This window comes from Rhopilema esculentum, unplaced genomic scaffold (genome assembly GCF_057945365.1).
Source record: "Rhopilema esculentum isolate cy_ngs unplaced genomic scaffold, ASM5794536v1 HiC_scaffold_37, whole genome shotgun sequence".
Classification (NCBI taxonomy): domain Eukaryota; kingdom Metazoa; phylum Cnidaria; class Scyphozoa; order Rhizostomeae; family Rhizostomatidae; genus Rhopilema; species Rhopilema esculentum.
This window is the reverse complement of record NW_028300848.1, coordinates 268710-288144: the sequence shown is the minus strand read 5'-3', so window position 1 is coordinate 288144 and position 19435 is coordinate 268710. Positions and strand designations below refer to the sequence as shown.

General features: G+C 35.6%; 1 protein-coding gene across 1 annotated transcript; it reads right to left on the bottom strand.

Annotated features, from left to right (window-relative positions):
- Positions 1-461: 461 nt before the first annotated feature.
- On the bottom strand, positions 462-12075 carry LOC148957104 (alpha-1A adrenergic receptor-like). The gene is made up of 2 exons (XM_089115830.1): positions 11898-12075; positions 462-2746 (listed from the first exon to the last, which is right to left on the bottom strand). Exon 2 carries the CDS (start codon positions 2716-2718, stop codon positions 1531-1533), a length of 1188 nt encoding a protein of 395 aa, XP_088971956.1. The 5' UTR covers positions 2719-2746; positions 11898-12075; the 3' UTR covers positions 462-1530.
- Between the last annotated feature and the right edge of the window lie 7360 nt (positions 12076-19435).

Below are 19435 nucleotides of genomic sequence, written 5' to 3'. Positions count from 1 at the left end.
CTTTAAGAGACGTAGCTAGAAAGTTTAAGATAGAGTTATGACGCCAGGTGTATCGGCCTTGTTCCAGGTATGTTTTGCAGCCAGCAACAACGTGAAGGAGGGTTTCTGGCAGAAAACAGAAAGAACAGTCAGTGGTCTGGCTCAGGTTCCACTTTTTCAAGTTTTTCTGTGTGGCAAGGGTATTGTTCAGGTACCTTATGGTGAAATTGAAAATATTCTGAGTCATGCTACTTTGCACCTTGGACCAAACTTTGTTTATTTGTGGAAGTTTATGGTTAAAGAGATGTGATAATAAAGATCCTTGGGAGGTTAGGATGTTTTGCAGACGATCTTTATGCTCATGCTGGACAGCCTTTAATGCTTCTTTGGTGTTCCTATATATATCATATTGTATATTTGTGCTACTGCTGGTATTTTTCCATAAAGAGCGAATGTTATCATTTGGTGAAGATTTCAATAATAATAATAATAATAATAATAATAATAATAATAGTAATAATTTCGAATATTTATACTAAACAAACACTTCAAGTTAAGGAAAACTGTTATAGGTGTATTTCCAGTGAAAATAAAGAAAGTAAACTAAACAAAACCTAACCTAGAGTAAACAGTAATAAAAATGCACCTGATAAAATTTTACATTAAAAATATAGATGTGAAATATAGATGTCAGGGCTTCGGAGTTCACTTCAAACTTATTTGTCAAGTTTAATATAATTAAACTCAAAATGCCAAATTTTATTTCAAGGTTCAGAAATCTTTGAGTGTTATGAATTTGTTTTCAGAGTTCAGCTTTAAGATAAGATCAGGTCATCCCGGTTTAGATTCAGACGTTTCGTTTATAAGATCTCAGGCTAAAATAAAATAGAATCACCTGAATTTCAAGCTTCCGAAATCAGGCACGTCATGTAAGCATTGTGAGAAAACTCATAGTCAAGTTTGTGAATAACCGTCTTCTGCATTTGTGAGATAACACTGAATAACATTTGTGATACAATGCAAAAAAAGCATATTAAGATCATCCTGAACAAATAGTCCCCAAACAAATATTCCTGGGTGTTTACCTCTAGACCTATTTTCACCCCCCCCCCCCCCCTAGTATTTTCCTATCACTAAAACCCTAAAGTTGCTGTTAATAATCCTTAGAAAACTGTTAAAATGGACCCTATGGCTTTGGTCCTATTGTTAGCAACACTTAGGAAGCAAATTGAAGTTAAGTGTTTGAAAATCATATTGAAAGAATCTACCAATTTATCCACAACTTGATGGAGACACATCTTGGTCATTATATCAACTCTGAAACTAACCATGATACTTAATTCTAAAAAGACATTTACTCGAACTAGAAGAGATGAATTTCTAAGCTCTTATTCTACTGCTATATCTATGCATTATATTTCTTTTACCGAATTGGTAATATAGTAACGATAGCAATGTTTGAGCAGCTTTTCAGATGTCTTGGTTCTTCTCAAAGTAAAAGGCGTTGATCAACATACTGAATCAGTAACCCCCTTTGGCAAACAGTCTGCCTCAAACACACGTTAGTTCGACCTCTTTGTCAACATGGTGGTTTTCGTACCCTCGTCTTCTGTTCATGCACTGGCATAAAGCGTTGTACACCTCTTTCAAGGCAGAACGAATTTGCGGCTTATAGATACCGTAAAGAATTGGATTGATTGCTGAATTGAAGAATACTAGAATCATTGTGGCTGTTGTCACCTCTTCGGGAGAACACCCTTTACATGCTATATTAGCTGCAAGGTTGATTATGTAAGGCATCCAGCAAAAAGCAAAGACTCCAACGAGCATAGCGATAATCTTGGCAGCTTTCGTATTTGCATCTTGGGTTGATGTTGAGCCACTTCGCGAAATTTTTCTTTTTATGGCCGATTCCACTGACTTTTGCTTTGAATTAGAGCTTCCATGTGAATTTTTTCGTAGCATCGCCCGGGCTCCAGACGCTGAATGTTTCCTCGACGTGAGCTTCTTTCCAAAATCTCTCCGAGCGATTTGCAGGATCCAGATATTCATGATAACAATAAAAAGCAATGGAAAGATGAAATTTGCTATTAACTGGAAGACTGCATATTCGATTTCGAAAAAGAAGAAGCACTGCCCTCCTGAAACAATTGTAGGGAAGCTTCGCCAGCCCATTATCGGCAAGCAGGCCGTCACTGATGTGTAGACCCAAGCGCACACGATTATCGCAATGTTCCGCTTCGTCGTAAACAACCGACCAGTTCTGTGCAGCAGCGGAAACCGTATCGCACAAAACCTCTCGAATGTCAGTATCGAGAGGTTGACAGTTGAGGCCGGTAAAGAGAGAAAAAATATAGTGTTTGATACTTCGCAGATTCTCTTGTCAAACGCGAAATACCCGCGAATTAGCTGATCGACATCGAACGGCACAACCGTAAATGCGATTATTGCATCGCCTATCGCCAAGTTTGCGATGAATACATTCGTGGCCGTATGGAGCTTTTTGTAAAAACAGATAATAGCAATCAATGTTATATTTCCTACAATAATCATAACTACAGTAATGAGAAGCAATGTTATGTAAGTGTATCTTATACCCGTCGAATATTGTGACAAAATGTAGCCATATGGAGCTGATGAGGACGTCAAGGTCTTCAAAACAGCTGGCATCAGAGTTGTGTTCAATTTCTCTGTGGTGATGTTGGTTACGGTTGAGCTTTGGTTGAAAAACATGGCCATTTCCTACAGTTTCAATTTCATTTCATGTCTAAAACGAAATAAAATATTCATGATTAAGGATATGATAATGTCTGTTGCGAAGGGGCGCAGTGGGAGTTAACTTTTTGGGGGGCAAAGCTGAAAATTTTCCGATAAAACTATGATTTTTCCGACAAATTTTTTCTCAATACATTCCTTGAAGATTACCCTTGCTGCATATACTGCAACACTTGATACTACAATATCACGAATGGATCTGGAAATCGTTAACGAATGGATCGTTCGTTATACACTTTAAAGTTCAACAATAGCCTTTATTCTAACAAAACTTACCAAATATAAATCGCTATGAACAAAACTGCATCTAGTTATAAATTTACACCCTACAAGCCTTCTCGCTATACTAGACAATAAACTGTCACGTTAGTGTTTATAACTGTTTATAGCAAAAAGGTTTTTATGGCAAGTTTTAAATCGCATTATAATTACTTTGCACTTATTTATGCTAAACCTTAAATAGATATAACACGTGATATTGATATAAACTGTTACTCAAGCAGCATCTTTCTCAAAAGAGGTGTGGCAGCATACAAATCGATGATGTCACCATAGTCTATCGACTGTAAAATATCACTTTTGACGTTGCTTGTTATCAGAGAGGAAAAGTGGTCTTGTCCCATCGTTGACCATAGCCGATTTTTTGCAATCCTCAGCTTTGAAAAAGCTCTTTCATAGTTTGTTGAATCTATTGGCAAAGTGACGAGAATCTTGTAAAGAAGGACCAGCTGTGGAAAGGCACTTTGCAGGTTGTACTTATCATCAACTGAAGATCTGAATGGAAGTTTTCTCTATTCAAAGCCTTGGCGAAACGATTCGATTTTTCGCTCGATCTTTCTCTCGACATTTGATCTCAAAATCGAGCGAAGTCGAGCATGGGTGGCCAAACGATTTGATCTTTCGCTAGATTTTTGAATCGACTTTTCACTCACGCCAACAAAATGAAGGCAAAGAAACGCAAATCGGCTGCCGTGTTTATCTTGCGTGCAAATATCCTTTTACAATCTCTTAACGAACTCGAGCGACATAAGACCCTGTTCGTCTGTTTCATGCAGGAACCGCCATTAAATACTTATTTCGTTAAAATAAATTACTATTTTCAGGCAAAATTTTGTTTCTCATCACTTAAAAAGGTCCCCTGGACCTCGAGGCCCCAGGGTAGTATGCTTCCCTGCCCAGCATAAGAGATGATAACTGCGCACGCGCTCACTCGACTCACTCGACAAGGTGGTCAAACGATTCGATTTTCATTTGACAACACCTTTTTCACTCGACTTTTTTGATAGCGATCAAACTTCACTCGACATCACTTGACGCCAATCGACTTGCTCGACAAGGTGGCCAAACGACTCGATTTTTCACTCGATTTCTTGTCGAGTAAAAAATCGAGTAAAAAATCGAGTGGTTTGGCCGGGGCTTAAATCAAGACTTTCTCCTGCAGCCGGCTGAGGGCTGCTCTTCTGTCTAACTTTCCTTAATTTGCGGTAATTATTGACGAAAGAGCTATACTCATCTCTTTATTTTTCGTCATCCAGGCCGTAATTCTTCGCAACCTTTTTGAATGACACTGCACACAACTGCCCTTCAATTGTTTTTTGAAAACATTCAGGGTTGAGCAAAGCAAAATCTGTCAAAATTGCCTTATGAGACGTGAATCTTGTATGCATTGAGCTGATAGCTGTATCTACTATCACGATGATATACGGATTCCCTATTTCCTTCTAATTCATCCATGCAATTTTCCCCTGGCATCTTTTTTTCTGCGTATTCTTCGCTCGACAAAATTTTGCTCTTCTAAGTCAAGGCGAAAACAATAATTTTTTGCGTCTTCTACAACACCAGTGAATTCATTTCGAAATGAACTGAGTTGAACTTAAACTGTCGGAAATGGAAGTTTATAAAATAACTGAGACCAGAGCGTTAATTTCCTTTACAAATTTCAGCAATGCGAAGATTCCGATGAATACTCTAATGAAAATAAGTAAGAAGGGTTGAGCATGCCATATGCGACCTTTTGGACAGGATCGATGAAAACCTTATATTTTGTCTAATATTTCAAATTTTCCGACAAACGTTGGATTTTCCGACTATCCGACAAAATTTTTGCCAGGGGAGCGCCTGCCCCCCCCCCCTAGCCCTCCCAGCCACTGTGCCCCTGCTGTTGAGGCTGTTTTGGTCAACCTCAACAGTCATGTGCTCGTGTTTCTGATTGGCCTATTTAGATCCACAACTGGGTATATATAGGAATGTATACCGAAAGATTCTGCCTGTTAGATCTCCCATAAGTCTTCTATAGTTGATATACTCAATACAGAGCCTCAAATATTATAAACCCCCAAGTTTAAGTATCTCAACTCACAGGAAATGTGATCCTAGACAAAGAAGTTCAGGCAGAACCCAAATTGAAATGTCAAATAATTCATCTACTGAGCAACATGTTTACACGCTCCTTTTAGTTATGTTAAAGGTTTTGTGTCTTAAAAATTCTGCAATTTGCCAACTGGTTTATACGAGAGAAGGTGCTGCATTATTAGGCTCTCTGAATAGCGGATACGAGGTTTTCTCTGTCCAATGAAAGAAGAGTTAGTAATGAAGGCAAATTTTTCTTACACCGGCAAATTTCCTTTTTGTTCCCTTCTTGCAAATTGAAGGTGAGGAGATCACATCAGCAAACGCGGTTATTCTTTCATAAATCTTACCAAGTCATAAACCCTGCTTGCCTTCCTACAACCGCTAATGTTTATTTGCATCTACCTTTAATCTTTATCAATTAAGGACGCAATCAGTTCAGTGCCTCTCTCATAGCTTTGCATGCCACGAGAACATAGCTTTGCAATAAGGAAAAAATTTAACAGATGTGTTTCTTGATTTTTCGCAAAGTTACGGTCGGCTACATCGTAAAGGGTGCCAAGAGCATAATATCTATAGTTTTGTAACTTCTCTTAGTTAAACTAATGCACTAATACTGAAAATTACTGTTTACCGGTCTGTCATAAAGTGTCGTATAGGCAGAGCTGTAACTGCTATTTGATGTATAGAAGAGGACGTTTCTAAGTTGCTACTCTGAGTATCACGCTTAATGCTCTCATCAGGCAACTTTTGAAACGAAACACATTGTCACTGTTTTTATATTTATTTGTTACATCCCTGGAGTTGTTAGCTACCCTCTTTGTGGTTGTTAATGCACTAACAGTACTCGATATCAATGTAAAAAATGATTTAGAAACATAACCGAAAAAATTAAATGATATGTCAAAAGGAAGCCAATTCTCAAGATGACATAGATCAACGGTCCAGATACGTCATACCAACTTTGATAAAAAGATCAAGGCTGTTATAAGTTGCTGTTCTAAGTTTCTCGTGTTTCGAGAAATCTACACTTTCGTATCACACCATGGAGTGTTACATATAACTGTTCAGTATGAGAGTAAAATCAGCAATTGACGGTTTGTTCCATTTACAGCAGTTGCACCAGTAAACAAGTAACAGTAAAAAGGGGAATGTGACTTGTTAAATCCGTCTTATGTGAAAATGTGGCTTCTATAGAGTTCAGAAATAGCTAAAAGCAGTAATTGTTGAAAACAGTCATGTTTTGACAAGCTCTGCGATGCTCAAGAATAACTTTTACCAACTGCCATAAACCAAAGTAAGCACAATAACTGAAAATTTTTATCTGCACTTTGAACTGGTTCTTTCTTCATACTCTGCTGCTCTTTTGCACTTTGAAGCTGTTCTTTCTGCATTTTGACATTCTGTCAATGTGTCCTTCAAATTTTTGATCGAGCGATTAAATGATTTCTGAGAGAACATTTTTTTGCTTTTTTGCATCTTATGTACTTTTTCAAATACTATTACCTGAGTTTCAAGTTGGCAAGTTAAGAATACATGGCAGTTTACTTAAGCGCTCATGTGCTATCAAACTTCATCCAGAACATGGATGAGTATCCGGGGAACTTTTGCTATTATATTTCCAAACAAAGGTTGATAAGGTATGTTGGGGAATTGTTTAATTTAATTTTGCATGTAGAAAAACAAAAGAGTATTCTTGCTTATAATTTATGCTTTTAACAATTGCAAGTGCCTGAAACATCTATCTAATATACACTCATTTTTTTTATAAGAAACAAAGGTCGATGTTGAGTGCTCCAGTTTCTTAATGTTCTGGAAATTTCAATACTCATTGTTTCTTAAGAGTTTCTTAATTATGTGGCATGAATGATGTTATGAATTGTTCGTGACCTTTTTTATCACGTCAAGAGATTCGCTTCCGTTCTGATGCTGTAGTTAGATGTGGGAAGTATATTTTTATCCTTTGTCTCTTAAGTTCTAGCCCAACAGGGCAATCTGGTTCTTGGACTTTAAGATGAGCAGAAAAAATCCAAGAAAAACGGCAGTCAATAACCATATTGAAAGCCAATGAAAACGAACAAGACTTAGGTGCCAAATCAAAGCCTTGTTTTTATTGCATTCAGAAGAAAGTATTCAGAGCACGAAGAAGGAAGGAAGGTATCACAAGGTTTGTCCAATGAAAGAGTTTTCTGCACTTTGAATTGGCAGTTAAGAACTCAGCTACGTCGAAAACCTCACCTTGGTCTTGGGATCATATGGATGCCTTTGTATCATAGAGAATGATGCAATATGTAGATAGATATCAAGCAAAGATGTTAGTTGTCCATTTTTGCATGAAAAATTGTTGAGTAATCAGCATAGTCCATGCTAAATTGACTTTTTCTCTCCGTCATTGCTCGATGTGTTACGGTGTTTTTTATTGTGAGCAACCTCTTTGCAACTGTGCTTTGTTTTTTATCAAAAATGCAAAAATATCTCACATTTGATAATTACTGTCCCAGCACAGACAGCTGCACAAAATATTGATTCTTGGAAGCTGTTTCACTTCACAGGTCCAAAATAGATTCAATTAATTTTTGAAATCATGAATGGAAAACTGCTTTAGCTTATTAGAAGAACGGCAAAAAAGTTTTCATATAGCTTCATTGCGAAATTCCCTGAAATTACAGATGGCTCTAGGTAACATATTTAATTCAGAAGTTTGAGAGACTTTAATATCATTATTGATATAACTATTTTAATTATTTTGACATAATTTTAATATCTAAATATTTTATAATTTTTGAAACCAAATGAATATTTTAAAAAATATTTTAATTATTGAATATTATTGAATTATTGAATATCTATAATATGATAATTTTGCTTGTCTTATGAAACAAGAAATTCAATGTATACCTTATGGAAAAAATTTTCGAATTTTATGCATCAAAAAGCTTGTAATTATTGGTCAAAAACAGTTCAGTCCGTAAGTGATAAATTCAATATCTTTGGAATATTAGAAGATGACGGGAAAATAGCTAAAGCTAAATATTTGGGTATTTAAATCGCAATTTTTTCTAATTTCAATTATCCGCATCGTAACAAGCAATCTTAGAGAAGTTTAGGCAATAGCAGCAAAGTAAATGGTAACGGAAATACTGGTCTTTGAGATTTTAATTACTCTGATATATTTTGCATAGATATCTCTTGATACTTAAAAAACCCATTATTAAGGTTATGATGCATAATTTGATTTTTAGAAGCCAACAGGATCGTTCCGAAATCTTATAAACTTCTGCTTTTCGATACATTGGTCGTTTTGAAGCTCGAGCGTTAAAATCAATGTATATAATAAAATCATAAATTCAAAGGAAATATAAAAAACAAGTGTTTGAAGCACACTACACCAAACGTCTCAAATTTTGAGCATATATTAAGAAGCATATATTTAAAAAAATCAGAATTTTAAATCAATTCTTCTTAAAAATGGAAACAAAATTGTTAACTGCCATTCAATATAAGTGGATAAATTGCTTCGAAATGTTCAATCTCAAATTTAAGTGTCTATGAATTTACCTAATCTTGTATTTCTCGATCGCACTTATGTGTCCTATTCCGTTCCAAACTCTATGCAGCTTTAAAACTAGAAAATTTGAGTCATCTGGGCAAATTTCAATAATACATGCAAAGTTCGGCAAAATCACTATTACCATGGTGCAAATGGGAAGCTCAAAGTCAATATTGACAATCTACCTTGCAAAATTCATACAAACCAACAAACAAAAATTATACGAGCAATGCCAGTCAGAAAACACTAAGTGGAGCCCTAAACAAAAGAAAACGTGTTGTGACGTCACAACTTTATATAAAGTGATACGAAGAACGGTCTCATAGCAAAGGGACTGGAAGCTTCGTGATCGGGAATTGTCGTCTTGCCAATGACGAAGCCTGGTTGTAAGTGAAGGGCCTTTCAAGGAAGAGAGGGTCAGTGTTTTGGGGGTGTAGCCCCTAGGGAAATTTTGCGTTGCTACGCCCTAAAGACTCTCGGAATTGAAGGCAACAGCTATAAAAATACATTTGAATCAAGACTACAGTCAAACTTCATTCTCGAAAATTCTTTCATCTCAACATCAACCATCAAGGGATCTTATGAGTAGTTTCTTAACCTTCGTGTGTATTCAATATTTCATAGTACAGTATTTCATCCTATAAAAACCGCCTTCATTAGATCGACTTTCATTAAGAAATTTCTGACAACCATACTTCTTCCCTTGGTATTCAGCTGATAAAGCTGTTCATATCTTTTCAATGTATATATTCTCTATGTGGACTTTTCGTGCGGGTTCTACTTCTCCTTCGCCTTCTTCGCAACATCGTTCAATGTCCGTAAACCTTTATGAGAATATAACCCTATTCCGTCGCTTTTTTTTTCGACTGCATATTTCCATCATAGCCCTTTCTTTGCCATTTTCAAGCTGCATTTCACTATTATTTTAGTCCAACATGTCCCAATTAAAAAGCAATATATTTCTAAGCAGTTCCTAGAGGAATCTGGAGTAGGTCTTTCACCTTTTCACTAAATCATAATAAAACAATTTGAAATAGAGAAGCTTCCTTTTCTTTACCAAAAACACACTAAGGTAATTATCTAAACCTTGAATACTTTTTCAATTCGGTTGTTGATAATAGCTTAAGGTTATTGAAATGGAGTATGCCATATTGGCAAAGTCTTTCTAACCTTTTACTAAGAAAATAAGCTTCTGGACGTTGCAAGTGTAAGAGTAATTAAAAGATGCTTCCTCTGTTTGCTGCATTTTTCACGTTGTACAGTAATACAAATTTGCATAGTATTTCACAATGTGCGAGCATTTACTGAAGCTCAATCTGTTTAGAAATGTTAAGTTCCAGCTTTTATTTCGAGAAGGCAGAAAAAAGAGCGATTAGGAAAAAGCAACCGCATTTTGCATGTTTGTTGTGGATTAACCTTTTCATCAAAGATGCAGAGAATCTTCGCAAAGTATAAGTTAGCAACATCTGTTCAGTCATTGTACTCATGCAGTCAATTCACAAGAACGAAAAACAAGTATCACAGACATATTTATGTGTATCGGTCATTTCTTTTTTGAAAATCTAAACTAAATTTCTTGTGAATTTGAAAAAAAATCTTAATTTCTTGATCAATTCAATACAATTGCCACATTGGATCCAGATTTCCTTGAAGGAACAGCCATCGTTTAATTTCACACACAATTTCAGAACAAGAATATAATTCGCTATTGGCACTACAAGGTTTACAAGGAAGAAATATAGCCGATATTTTCACAACCATAGCTGAAAAGTAACAGAGCAAGGGAATTCATGCTTTTAGCAAATTTTTAGAGTAGCCTCGCCTTTGGATTTCGATAAATGATTTATAAAATGATACAAATAGGTCTTTTCTACACATGCCAGTCCTTACTGAATACTCAGGGTGATCATATGAGAAAGGAGAAATCATGAACTCAGATTTCGAACGGGCAAAACCAACAAAAATCTTTTTGAAATCACCATATAAAAGAGCTAAATATATATCGTATCTTGGGGAACAATTTTACGTTCATGCTTTCAATACCGGGAGCTTGAAACAGCGCATCCTGAGGTAAAACCCATCATGAACTTGGCTGGAATATACACACAATAAAAGGACTTGCTTTTCTTTACAAAAATAGGATTGGTCTCATTTCTGACATCAATGGCAATGCTGGTATACATATACTAACTCAATCGCGATTTATTCCATTATGCGATTCGTCGCCAAACTCGCAGTAGTAACTTGGAACCATCCTGTTCTATACACCGAATAGCATGTATCGTGAATCCTGGAATTGGCCCTCCCTCCTCGAAAAAGCCCCCCCCCCCAACTTCGAATTAGCGCACACCCTAGAACTACAAATTGTCAATAAGTGCCCCCCACCCCTCGAATAAGCTCCCACTGCTTCCATAAATCCTCAAATTGGCTCCCCTTGATTTGTTAATTGTTGCCAAGCTGTAGATATATACTCATCAGCTTCTACACTATGCAACTTCAAAAAAGCTCTAGTAAATCCTGAACACGTATCAAAAACAGGCGTCTTATCGATTTACTTAACAGAGAATACTTGGTAAATGCCAGTTCTGGTTTTGCTATTGATCGTCGAATTTCGCTCTACCTTAGGCGACCAGAACTCAAAAGACTGGGGTTTTCGTGCTGTGGTAAAAAGATACGAGGGCTGAGTGTTTTCGAAATGAAGCAGAAAACATTTTAGTAGCATCGATAGGAAACTCGTGGTACGATCTGCGAGTTGCCCTGTAAGGAAGTTTCTACGCAATTTTTATAACATTCGTTTCGTATGCAATGCAAGTTTTTTCTATGTATATACTCTTTGAAGCTGTGTCCGGCCGTTTTTTTATGAAGATCCTACACGCAAATCGACCCCTTTTGCTTGAAAATTCTACATATAATAATTTATAATTTGCATTCGATTTGAGTTTCGTGGAGATGTGATACCAATAATAAAGTTAAATCTGAATTTGCAAACATTGCTGTATTTTCAAGTTGCAATATGCCTTTAAAATGCGCTTTGTTTGGCTGCAATTTACTGCTCCTTTTTTCTTTCAGTATTGCTATAAGGCTTGTTAATTGCGTTTGTCTTGCAGAAAGTTGTTTGCTATTCAATTGATAAATTTGATAAATGTTTATCCTGTCTTAAAGCATACCCGAAGAAAAACTAGGCACACTTTAACACACAATGATAAATTTATTAACTCTGGCTGAAAATTCAATTAAGTCTCACCTTTATTGCTCAGTTGACGGTCTACTTTCTGCTGTCAATAGTGCTTCAGTACAACGCTAGTCCAAATGCATTGCAGATATCTTGATGATCAGCTATATTGATGCCTTAGGAAAGTCAAGTCTCGTGCATGTCATGTGTCTTCGCTCCCACACAAGAAACTGAACTTTTAGAGCTTAACATAGCTTGAGCTTCAATGTATTACCAGCCTGTTAATTTTTAATGAGAGAGCTCTGAAAACCAATGCCTGCTTAATAGAGAGCCACAAGATTTCGCACTGCGAATGGTCGTTGCAGCTAAAGTTAATTATTCTGCAATGGGTTCAGCAAAAATATTACGCCTTGATAAACTCGAATTGTTCAAAAGTACTCTGCCATTCATAGACGAAGGAAGTTGTATGCTTTGAAAAGATCAGCTGTGGTCCTTGTAGCCTCGCTTCAAATCTGATTTTGCATCATTTTATGAGTTACTGCAAGAAAAGGGTTGTAGAAATCTTAAACATAGGTCAATTAGATGCCATGAAGTAGTCCCCAAAATGTGTTTGCTGCATCAACAGCTCTATTCTAAGATTCCATTTAATCATTAATTAATGAACTACAGTGCCTTAGTTAAACGGTAGTTTAAAGGCTAAAGCTTGCCATACAAATCTGCCAATCTCTACTGGCTGTAAGAATATCAAGATGCAATATCGAAATTCTGAGTCTCTGGTAAAATTCCAATTTTAATACGTCTAAAAAATCTTTGAGAAAGTTAGAGAAAGAACAAGGCTTTTACTCCACAGGTAAATAAATATTAGTCTTGCATAGGTAAAAAGCTCTATTGTTTTTTATTGCAACAATTTCAGCAGACACCTGGATGGTCCTTTCACATACAGAAAGATGAGATGCAGCTCAACAGATTTCTTAAATAAGGTAAATTTAATTTGGAAAATATATTCATTATTCTGTTGCTAACAGAAGCGCTGTTTTTGCATAATTTCACAAAGCCAAAAACAGATTTTCTGCTTCCATGAATTATTAAATCACGAAAAAAAATTTAAAAAAATCTTTAATTAATGATTTGCAAAGGCCATTAAATTGTAAGAAGAGCAAAAATAAAATCGATGTAGTCCTTAATAATAAACAAGGCATTTAAGATGTCATCATATTGAAAATACAAGAATTTGTTTGAAGCAATCAGTGGAAAGTTTGTTTTATTTTCTCAAGGTTTTATCAAAGAATTGATATAGAATTTTTCAATTATATCGCTAATTACCCGGAAATTACAAATAACGTTTATATAATATTCTTAAATTCTTTGCACTGAGCATTACAGAAAACCAATTCATTCCTGACATTGATCATTTGTGTACTTTAAATTTCCTGCCTTTTTATAAGAAATAGTTTCTTTTAATTATGTCTGTATATTGTTTATCAAATAATGGATTATTATATTACCCATGATCTAGATTAAGCGTACAAAAATCTATCTGCAATCTATTGCCGAAAATATAATGATCATTAAATAATTCTTTTAGCATAACTTTCCAATGTGTTTTGAAAAGATCTGTTTTCGTCCAGTACAGAGAAACAGTTTTTGATATATCAGAAAACATATTCATTTTACAATCAGCTTTTAAGTAAACAACTGGCCTTTTGGTTTCAGATATTTTGAAGTCAGTACTGACACATAAACATTTTTACACGATTCATGACAAAAATTGAGAATGGTTTTGAGTAAAGCAAACATGTTGAAACATGCTAAGGGCTTAAGCTTATCGTCTGACACTCTTCAGAGTAAAGAAATCCAACCTAGGAAATATATATAAATTTAGCCAGTTGTGGATACAAATCAGCCATTCAGAAACACAAGCACGTGACTTTATGGGTTACCCAGTCAGTGCTGCTTACTTTCTGATAAGTTATTAATGGGGTCCTAGGGGAAATGAACTTCTTCTGTCTACACAGTAGTGGCTTTTCATTTTCATGTGGAAAGCTATTCTGGATAGGAAGCTAATGGATAGAAAGACTAATAAATAGAAAGTTTGATGAGCCACAATTTGTGTGTACAGATAAGCCCATATTTCACCCAGTTTTTCTCTTTCTGATTCACTATGAATCATTACAATAAACTTTCTTATAAGAAAAGAAGATGTTAGCGATTTCACAAACATCCATTTTTCCATCAAAGATCTTAATCCGCTTCCTTCAGAACCGTGTCTTCTGTGTGAATAAGCATGTCTTAGACAACCTTGCGCATTTTTGTACATATCTCGTTTGTGCTTTGCATGGCGGACTTATTTCCTGTCTGCCCGATTCTAAGTGAACATCTGTTGCAAAGTTACAGAATTTCGTGAAATATCATATCCTTTTCGATGAAAAAACCTGATGCGAAAAGGAGCGTGCTAATTACTATGATATAGCTTTCAATTCACACAATTTCAATCTACAGCACTTTTTAATTGCTACGGCTCTCATCATCATATTAGAAAAGAGAATTTCTTTGTAAATTTAAGAGAGTTAAAAGAGCATTTCTAATATACCTAATAGTCTGGAGCTTGTTTGAAACAAAAAGCCAACGCAAATTAGTGGTCAGGCCTCTTTTTCAAAGGTGGCGCTACGGGGAGAATTGGGGAAGATTTTCTACTTTGTAAAAATCCGACGATAAATTATTGGGGGGGGGGGGGGCAGGATAAGGTGAGATATAATAAATCATTGCTCCTATATTTTTAAAACTTTTCTTCACTGTTTCTTCAAAAGCTTTCCATGAACTTTCTATCCACTTCGACCAACTCAATTCAAAATTTTATTGCGTTTAGAAGAGTTGTTGTAACCGTGTTGACTTGTGGCCACTTATACTGTCTTAAGCCTGATTTACACGAGACGAATTTTTCGCGCGAAGCGAATTTTTCGCCACGAATTTTTCGCCTGCGAATTCGAAGTTCAATTTCCACTGGCAGAATTTCTTTTGCGAATTCGCCGCGAATAATGCAAAATGAAATGGCGTCTGTTCGAAGATTGTTGTTATTAAAAAAAAGCGAGCAAAAAAGCAAAGAAAGGGGTACTTGGTTCGAAAAATTTATTCAGAACGTCTACAGAAGGGGGAGTTTCATCTTTTGGTAAGGGACTTACGCTTACATGACCAGGAATAAATACTTTCGAATGTCGCCAACTACATATGAGGAGCTTTTATCGTTTATTGCACCAAAGGCGCCTGTTGCTAGAAACGTCCCATTCCATTGTTTATGTTATAGGTGCGGGATTTTCCCAGCATTGTTTAGGCCTAGTCATAGGTTATTCATTCTTCACCCATGTTGTTGTTTGAACCATTGCGTAGTTTTCTGTCATTTTGTATACTTTTGAATTAGATATGTTTACATTGCGTAGCACCATTCGGCCTAGCCCTTCCTTTGGGTTCGTGTCAGATGTCTTCAATTGCTGTTCTGATTGGTTTATTTTACAAGGCGAAAAAATTCGCAGCGAAAAAGTAGGAATGGTTTCTACTTTTTCGCAGCGAATTATTCGCTGCGAATTCGCTGCGAATTCGCTGCGAATTTCCTAATCTCCACTTCTGCGCATATTTTTAGCGCATTCGCGGCGAAAAATTCGCTTCGCACGAAAAAATTCGTCTCGTGTAAATCAGGCTTTATGTTGAAATGCGTGATCTTATTTTTAAAAAGACCTGGTCACAGAAAATGCTATTGTTTGCTCCTTTAGGTCCCCAGTCCTCCCCATTTTTCAAGAGCCGGCTTCCTCTGCTATTTTGCTAAGATTATCCTCAAAATAAACAAATGAAAAAATTTCCTTTAAAGGCACCATTTCTTGTCTATGTCAAAAACATGCCCAGCACAAGCTGATATTGACTGATCTTGATAAAAATAGCGGTTGATCATGTTCATAATGATACACTTGATGAATTTTGATTATAATTTTGTTTGGTCTTACAAAAGTGATCAATTTATATTGGTAATGATGTACTAAGACTGATTGATTTTGATTACAATATTTATCAGTCTATATTTATATTGATATAAAAATACTGATTGACCTTGATTACAATAGTTATCAATCCATATTTAAATTCAATAAACTAATGCTTGCTGGTCATGAAAAAAATGACAGTCTTTTGATGTCTCCTCACCAAAAACAGTTTATTTTATCAAAAATGTACATTATTGATACTGCAATTCATTGGAAGGATAAAACATTTCATTATTTTTCGGCATCATTTTCAAGTCAAGGTATTTTAGATCAAAAAGTCAAATGAACTGCCTACAGGTATTCATTGCGTGTCCAGTTTTTAACGTCATATCAGAGCGACATTTTTCATGCATTACAAGCAACCTACGGCAAGAGAATCTTATCGTGACAGCTAAAAAATGGCAATAGTTGCTTGCAAAAACAAGGATTTTGATAAAAGGCTTGATTTTCCAAAAAAGCCTGTCACAAGTTGAATTTCGCCCTCTGTCAACTCGTGGGCGTGGCAGGTAGCACACACTAAAGCGATTATTACAGTGATAACGCAGATTATTTGCCACGAGTCTGGAAGATTTTCAGCGCTGTAAGAAGATTAAAGAGCTCTCCATTTTGCAATATATGTTTATATCATAATCTGTTTCACTAAAGCATTTTCTGTTATAATGCAAATCGTCAGATTAAGTTCTTTCCTTCTGTCCCAACGCAAACTTAATAATTCTGCAAACCAACTTACTGCCTTCAATTGTGCTGCAGTTATCGTGTTTTTCTAATTTATCTTCATTTGGTTGATTTCAAAGCAGCTGCGTCTGCCTTGTTGGTAGGAAATTCAATGCAATTTTTCCTGTCCAACGTGTTTTTCTGATAAATCATTTAACAAAGCCAAATTCGTCATTATACGAGCTTTGCGCTTTTCAACCACTTATTCAAAATGTAATTGTTTAAGTCAGAGAGTTCCATCAAAGTCACTTTAAAGAATCAGCAAAACCTTAACTCAATTTGACATTACAGAAAGTATTGATGTCTTTTGCAATTTCATCATTGTTTAATTGAGATGTCACGAGAGTTGTGAAAATAACAAACATATTGGCATGGTTTTGAGCTTTTCAAATCGAGCGTAAATAACGAGAACCAACAAAGTCTCGACGCTACATTGAACCAACGCATTTATCTTGCACGAAGGCTATATCATTTGTCAAATGCCTGTAATCTAAGAACATGTTTCTCGTAAAAGATATTCAAAATATTCTGATATTTCAGCTTAAAACCTGACAAAATACAATCCTATGAGTACTTCTAAATTTTGGACGTGAGAGCAGTGTCAGGAAAACGTCCTACTGCCAATGGCAGGAGGAGGGTTGTAGAAACGAAAAGAAATTGAGAAGGTGACTGAATATTATGAGACTTTGGGAAAATTAAAAATTCTATTGTCTTTGTGCTTTCAAAATGCAGTCAGGCAAAAGAAAAAAAGTAATTAATATTAACAAACCTCCTGTTTGTTAATGTTAAATTTGTTACAGAACTGCTTTGCGCTGTAAAATTTAGGCGCAAACTTTTTATGATATATATTCAAATTATGTCACAAATTATGTTATTAATTGACATAGAGATGTTACTTTATATCTGTTCCAAAAAAATCTACAATTGAAAACAAACTACAATTTTTAAAAATGTTTTGGAAAAACAGAGTTGCAGAAAAAGGAGTTAATACTAGTTGAGTACCCCCAATTTCAAGACCACGCCAATTTAAAACACATTAAAAATGAGGAAGGCTTTATAGAAAGATATGCCTGGCCGGAGAAATATTGAGAACTTTCCTGGACTCTGCGTGAGGCATAACGAATTCAATTAGTAAAAAAAGACTGTTTGATAACTCTAGCTGAACTTTTAATGTTTATTCGCTGAGCTGTGGTAGTTACAATGCATACTTTTGACGTGAATAGGTTTTACAAAATGCCTTTTTACGTGTACACATAATATCCTTTTTCAAGCTTACTCCTTGTTGATTTGAATCCATTTGAAAAGCATGACGATGTTCAAAATGATTGGGAGAGTTATTCTAGCAAGAATACTTAGTAAGTATATAGTTGTCTCTGTTCAAGGCATTGCTTATGCACTAGGTCGTCTTTGTATAAAAGGATATTGTTTTACGAACGAATAATTCTTAAGCTCAACTAAGCAGAGCAAATGGACCGAGAAATATTGCTGCTGCATTGCTGGATCTAAATACCTAGATCTTGTGTGAGGTACTTTGCCACTGTCAATTCACGTATCTCTGGCAGAAACCAAAACAGTGAAGAAACCGAAATATATTTCATATTACAACCGGCTACAACAACTGGATTATAAGAATATTGGTGTGAACCATGGCTTTTTTGGAAACTTTATCTAGTGGATATATTATTTACTTTTTTTGTTATCTCTTACTATAACATTGAAAAGTCTCTGATCAGGATCAATATTGCTGCTATCAAGATGAAATGGTAAAAGTGACAAAATTATTTTTCTCCCTGTAAGAATTATTTTCCGCACAGTATATACTTGATATGTGTCTTCGTCTAAGTAGACAAACCTCAACAGTATTCACAGCTTTACAATGCAGCTGTTTTAGAGATATGAAAAAAATGATATAATCATCAGATTTATTTCTAATACCTATAAATCTGCCTTGAGCAAAGACTATAGAAGGTTAGAATTCAACTGGAAATGTATAATGATGCGTAATGCAAAATGCAATTCTTTCATGATGAAACCTTAAAGAGAAAGATGTTTCACACTCGTCTCCTATCGTTTAACACCTGGTTGTTCATCTCATGGCCGATTATACAGTTATCTGTTCTTATATTACAATCCGTAGATTGAAAACTTCTTCTAATACGCATTCAGCTGTCTTCTAACGGTCTTATGACAGCTCATCCAGTTTCTTAAAGTAGTCGGGTTATAAAGCTAGCCTGGAGTACGCCAACTCATGATCATCATGCTAAAAGCAAGACTGGGCAACAGTAAAAAGCATTTTTCAATGAAACCAAAGCTATTCAATCTTACAACATTTAATAGCAAGCTGTAAAAAATATTGCTCAATCAGTCTTAGATAAGAGATACCCTAGCTTAAATGCATTGAGATGTGTTGATAGTAGAGGGTGTACCAAAATACGCTGAGGCATGATATTCCAGTTGCAATTGTAATTGTAGACCTGAGACTGATCACATGAAGCCAACTCTAACTGATTTTGAAACCAGGTTTAATTAAGGTTCATTGAGGAACAATGTCCCATGGAACTGCAGCGGTTTCACTTAAGCGATAGATTCAATGCAGAGGATGCCTGTTTCCAATTCCTTTAGCTTAATAGTGATCGACAGGATTATTTTGAATACCTAATGACAACGTTTTTCAGCAAGAGAAAATCAGAAAATGAAAGCAATGGCTCCCAATCAAGAAGCTACAAATAGAATACTAAAATAGGACGTCATCATCAATTTATTTTTAAACTTTCTTAATTTCAACTACAAAATCTGAAAAAACAGATACTTCTTATAGCGCAACATAGTTGACTATTTTCATAATTGGGTGAGATATGGCCAATGGAA

Bases quoted from the DNA above. Each gene is read 5' to 3' on its own strand.
- LOC148957104 (XM_089115830.1), bottom strand. From the start codon at position 2,718: ATGGCCATGTTTTTCAACCAAAGCTCAACCGTAACCAACATCACCACA.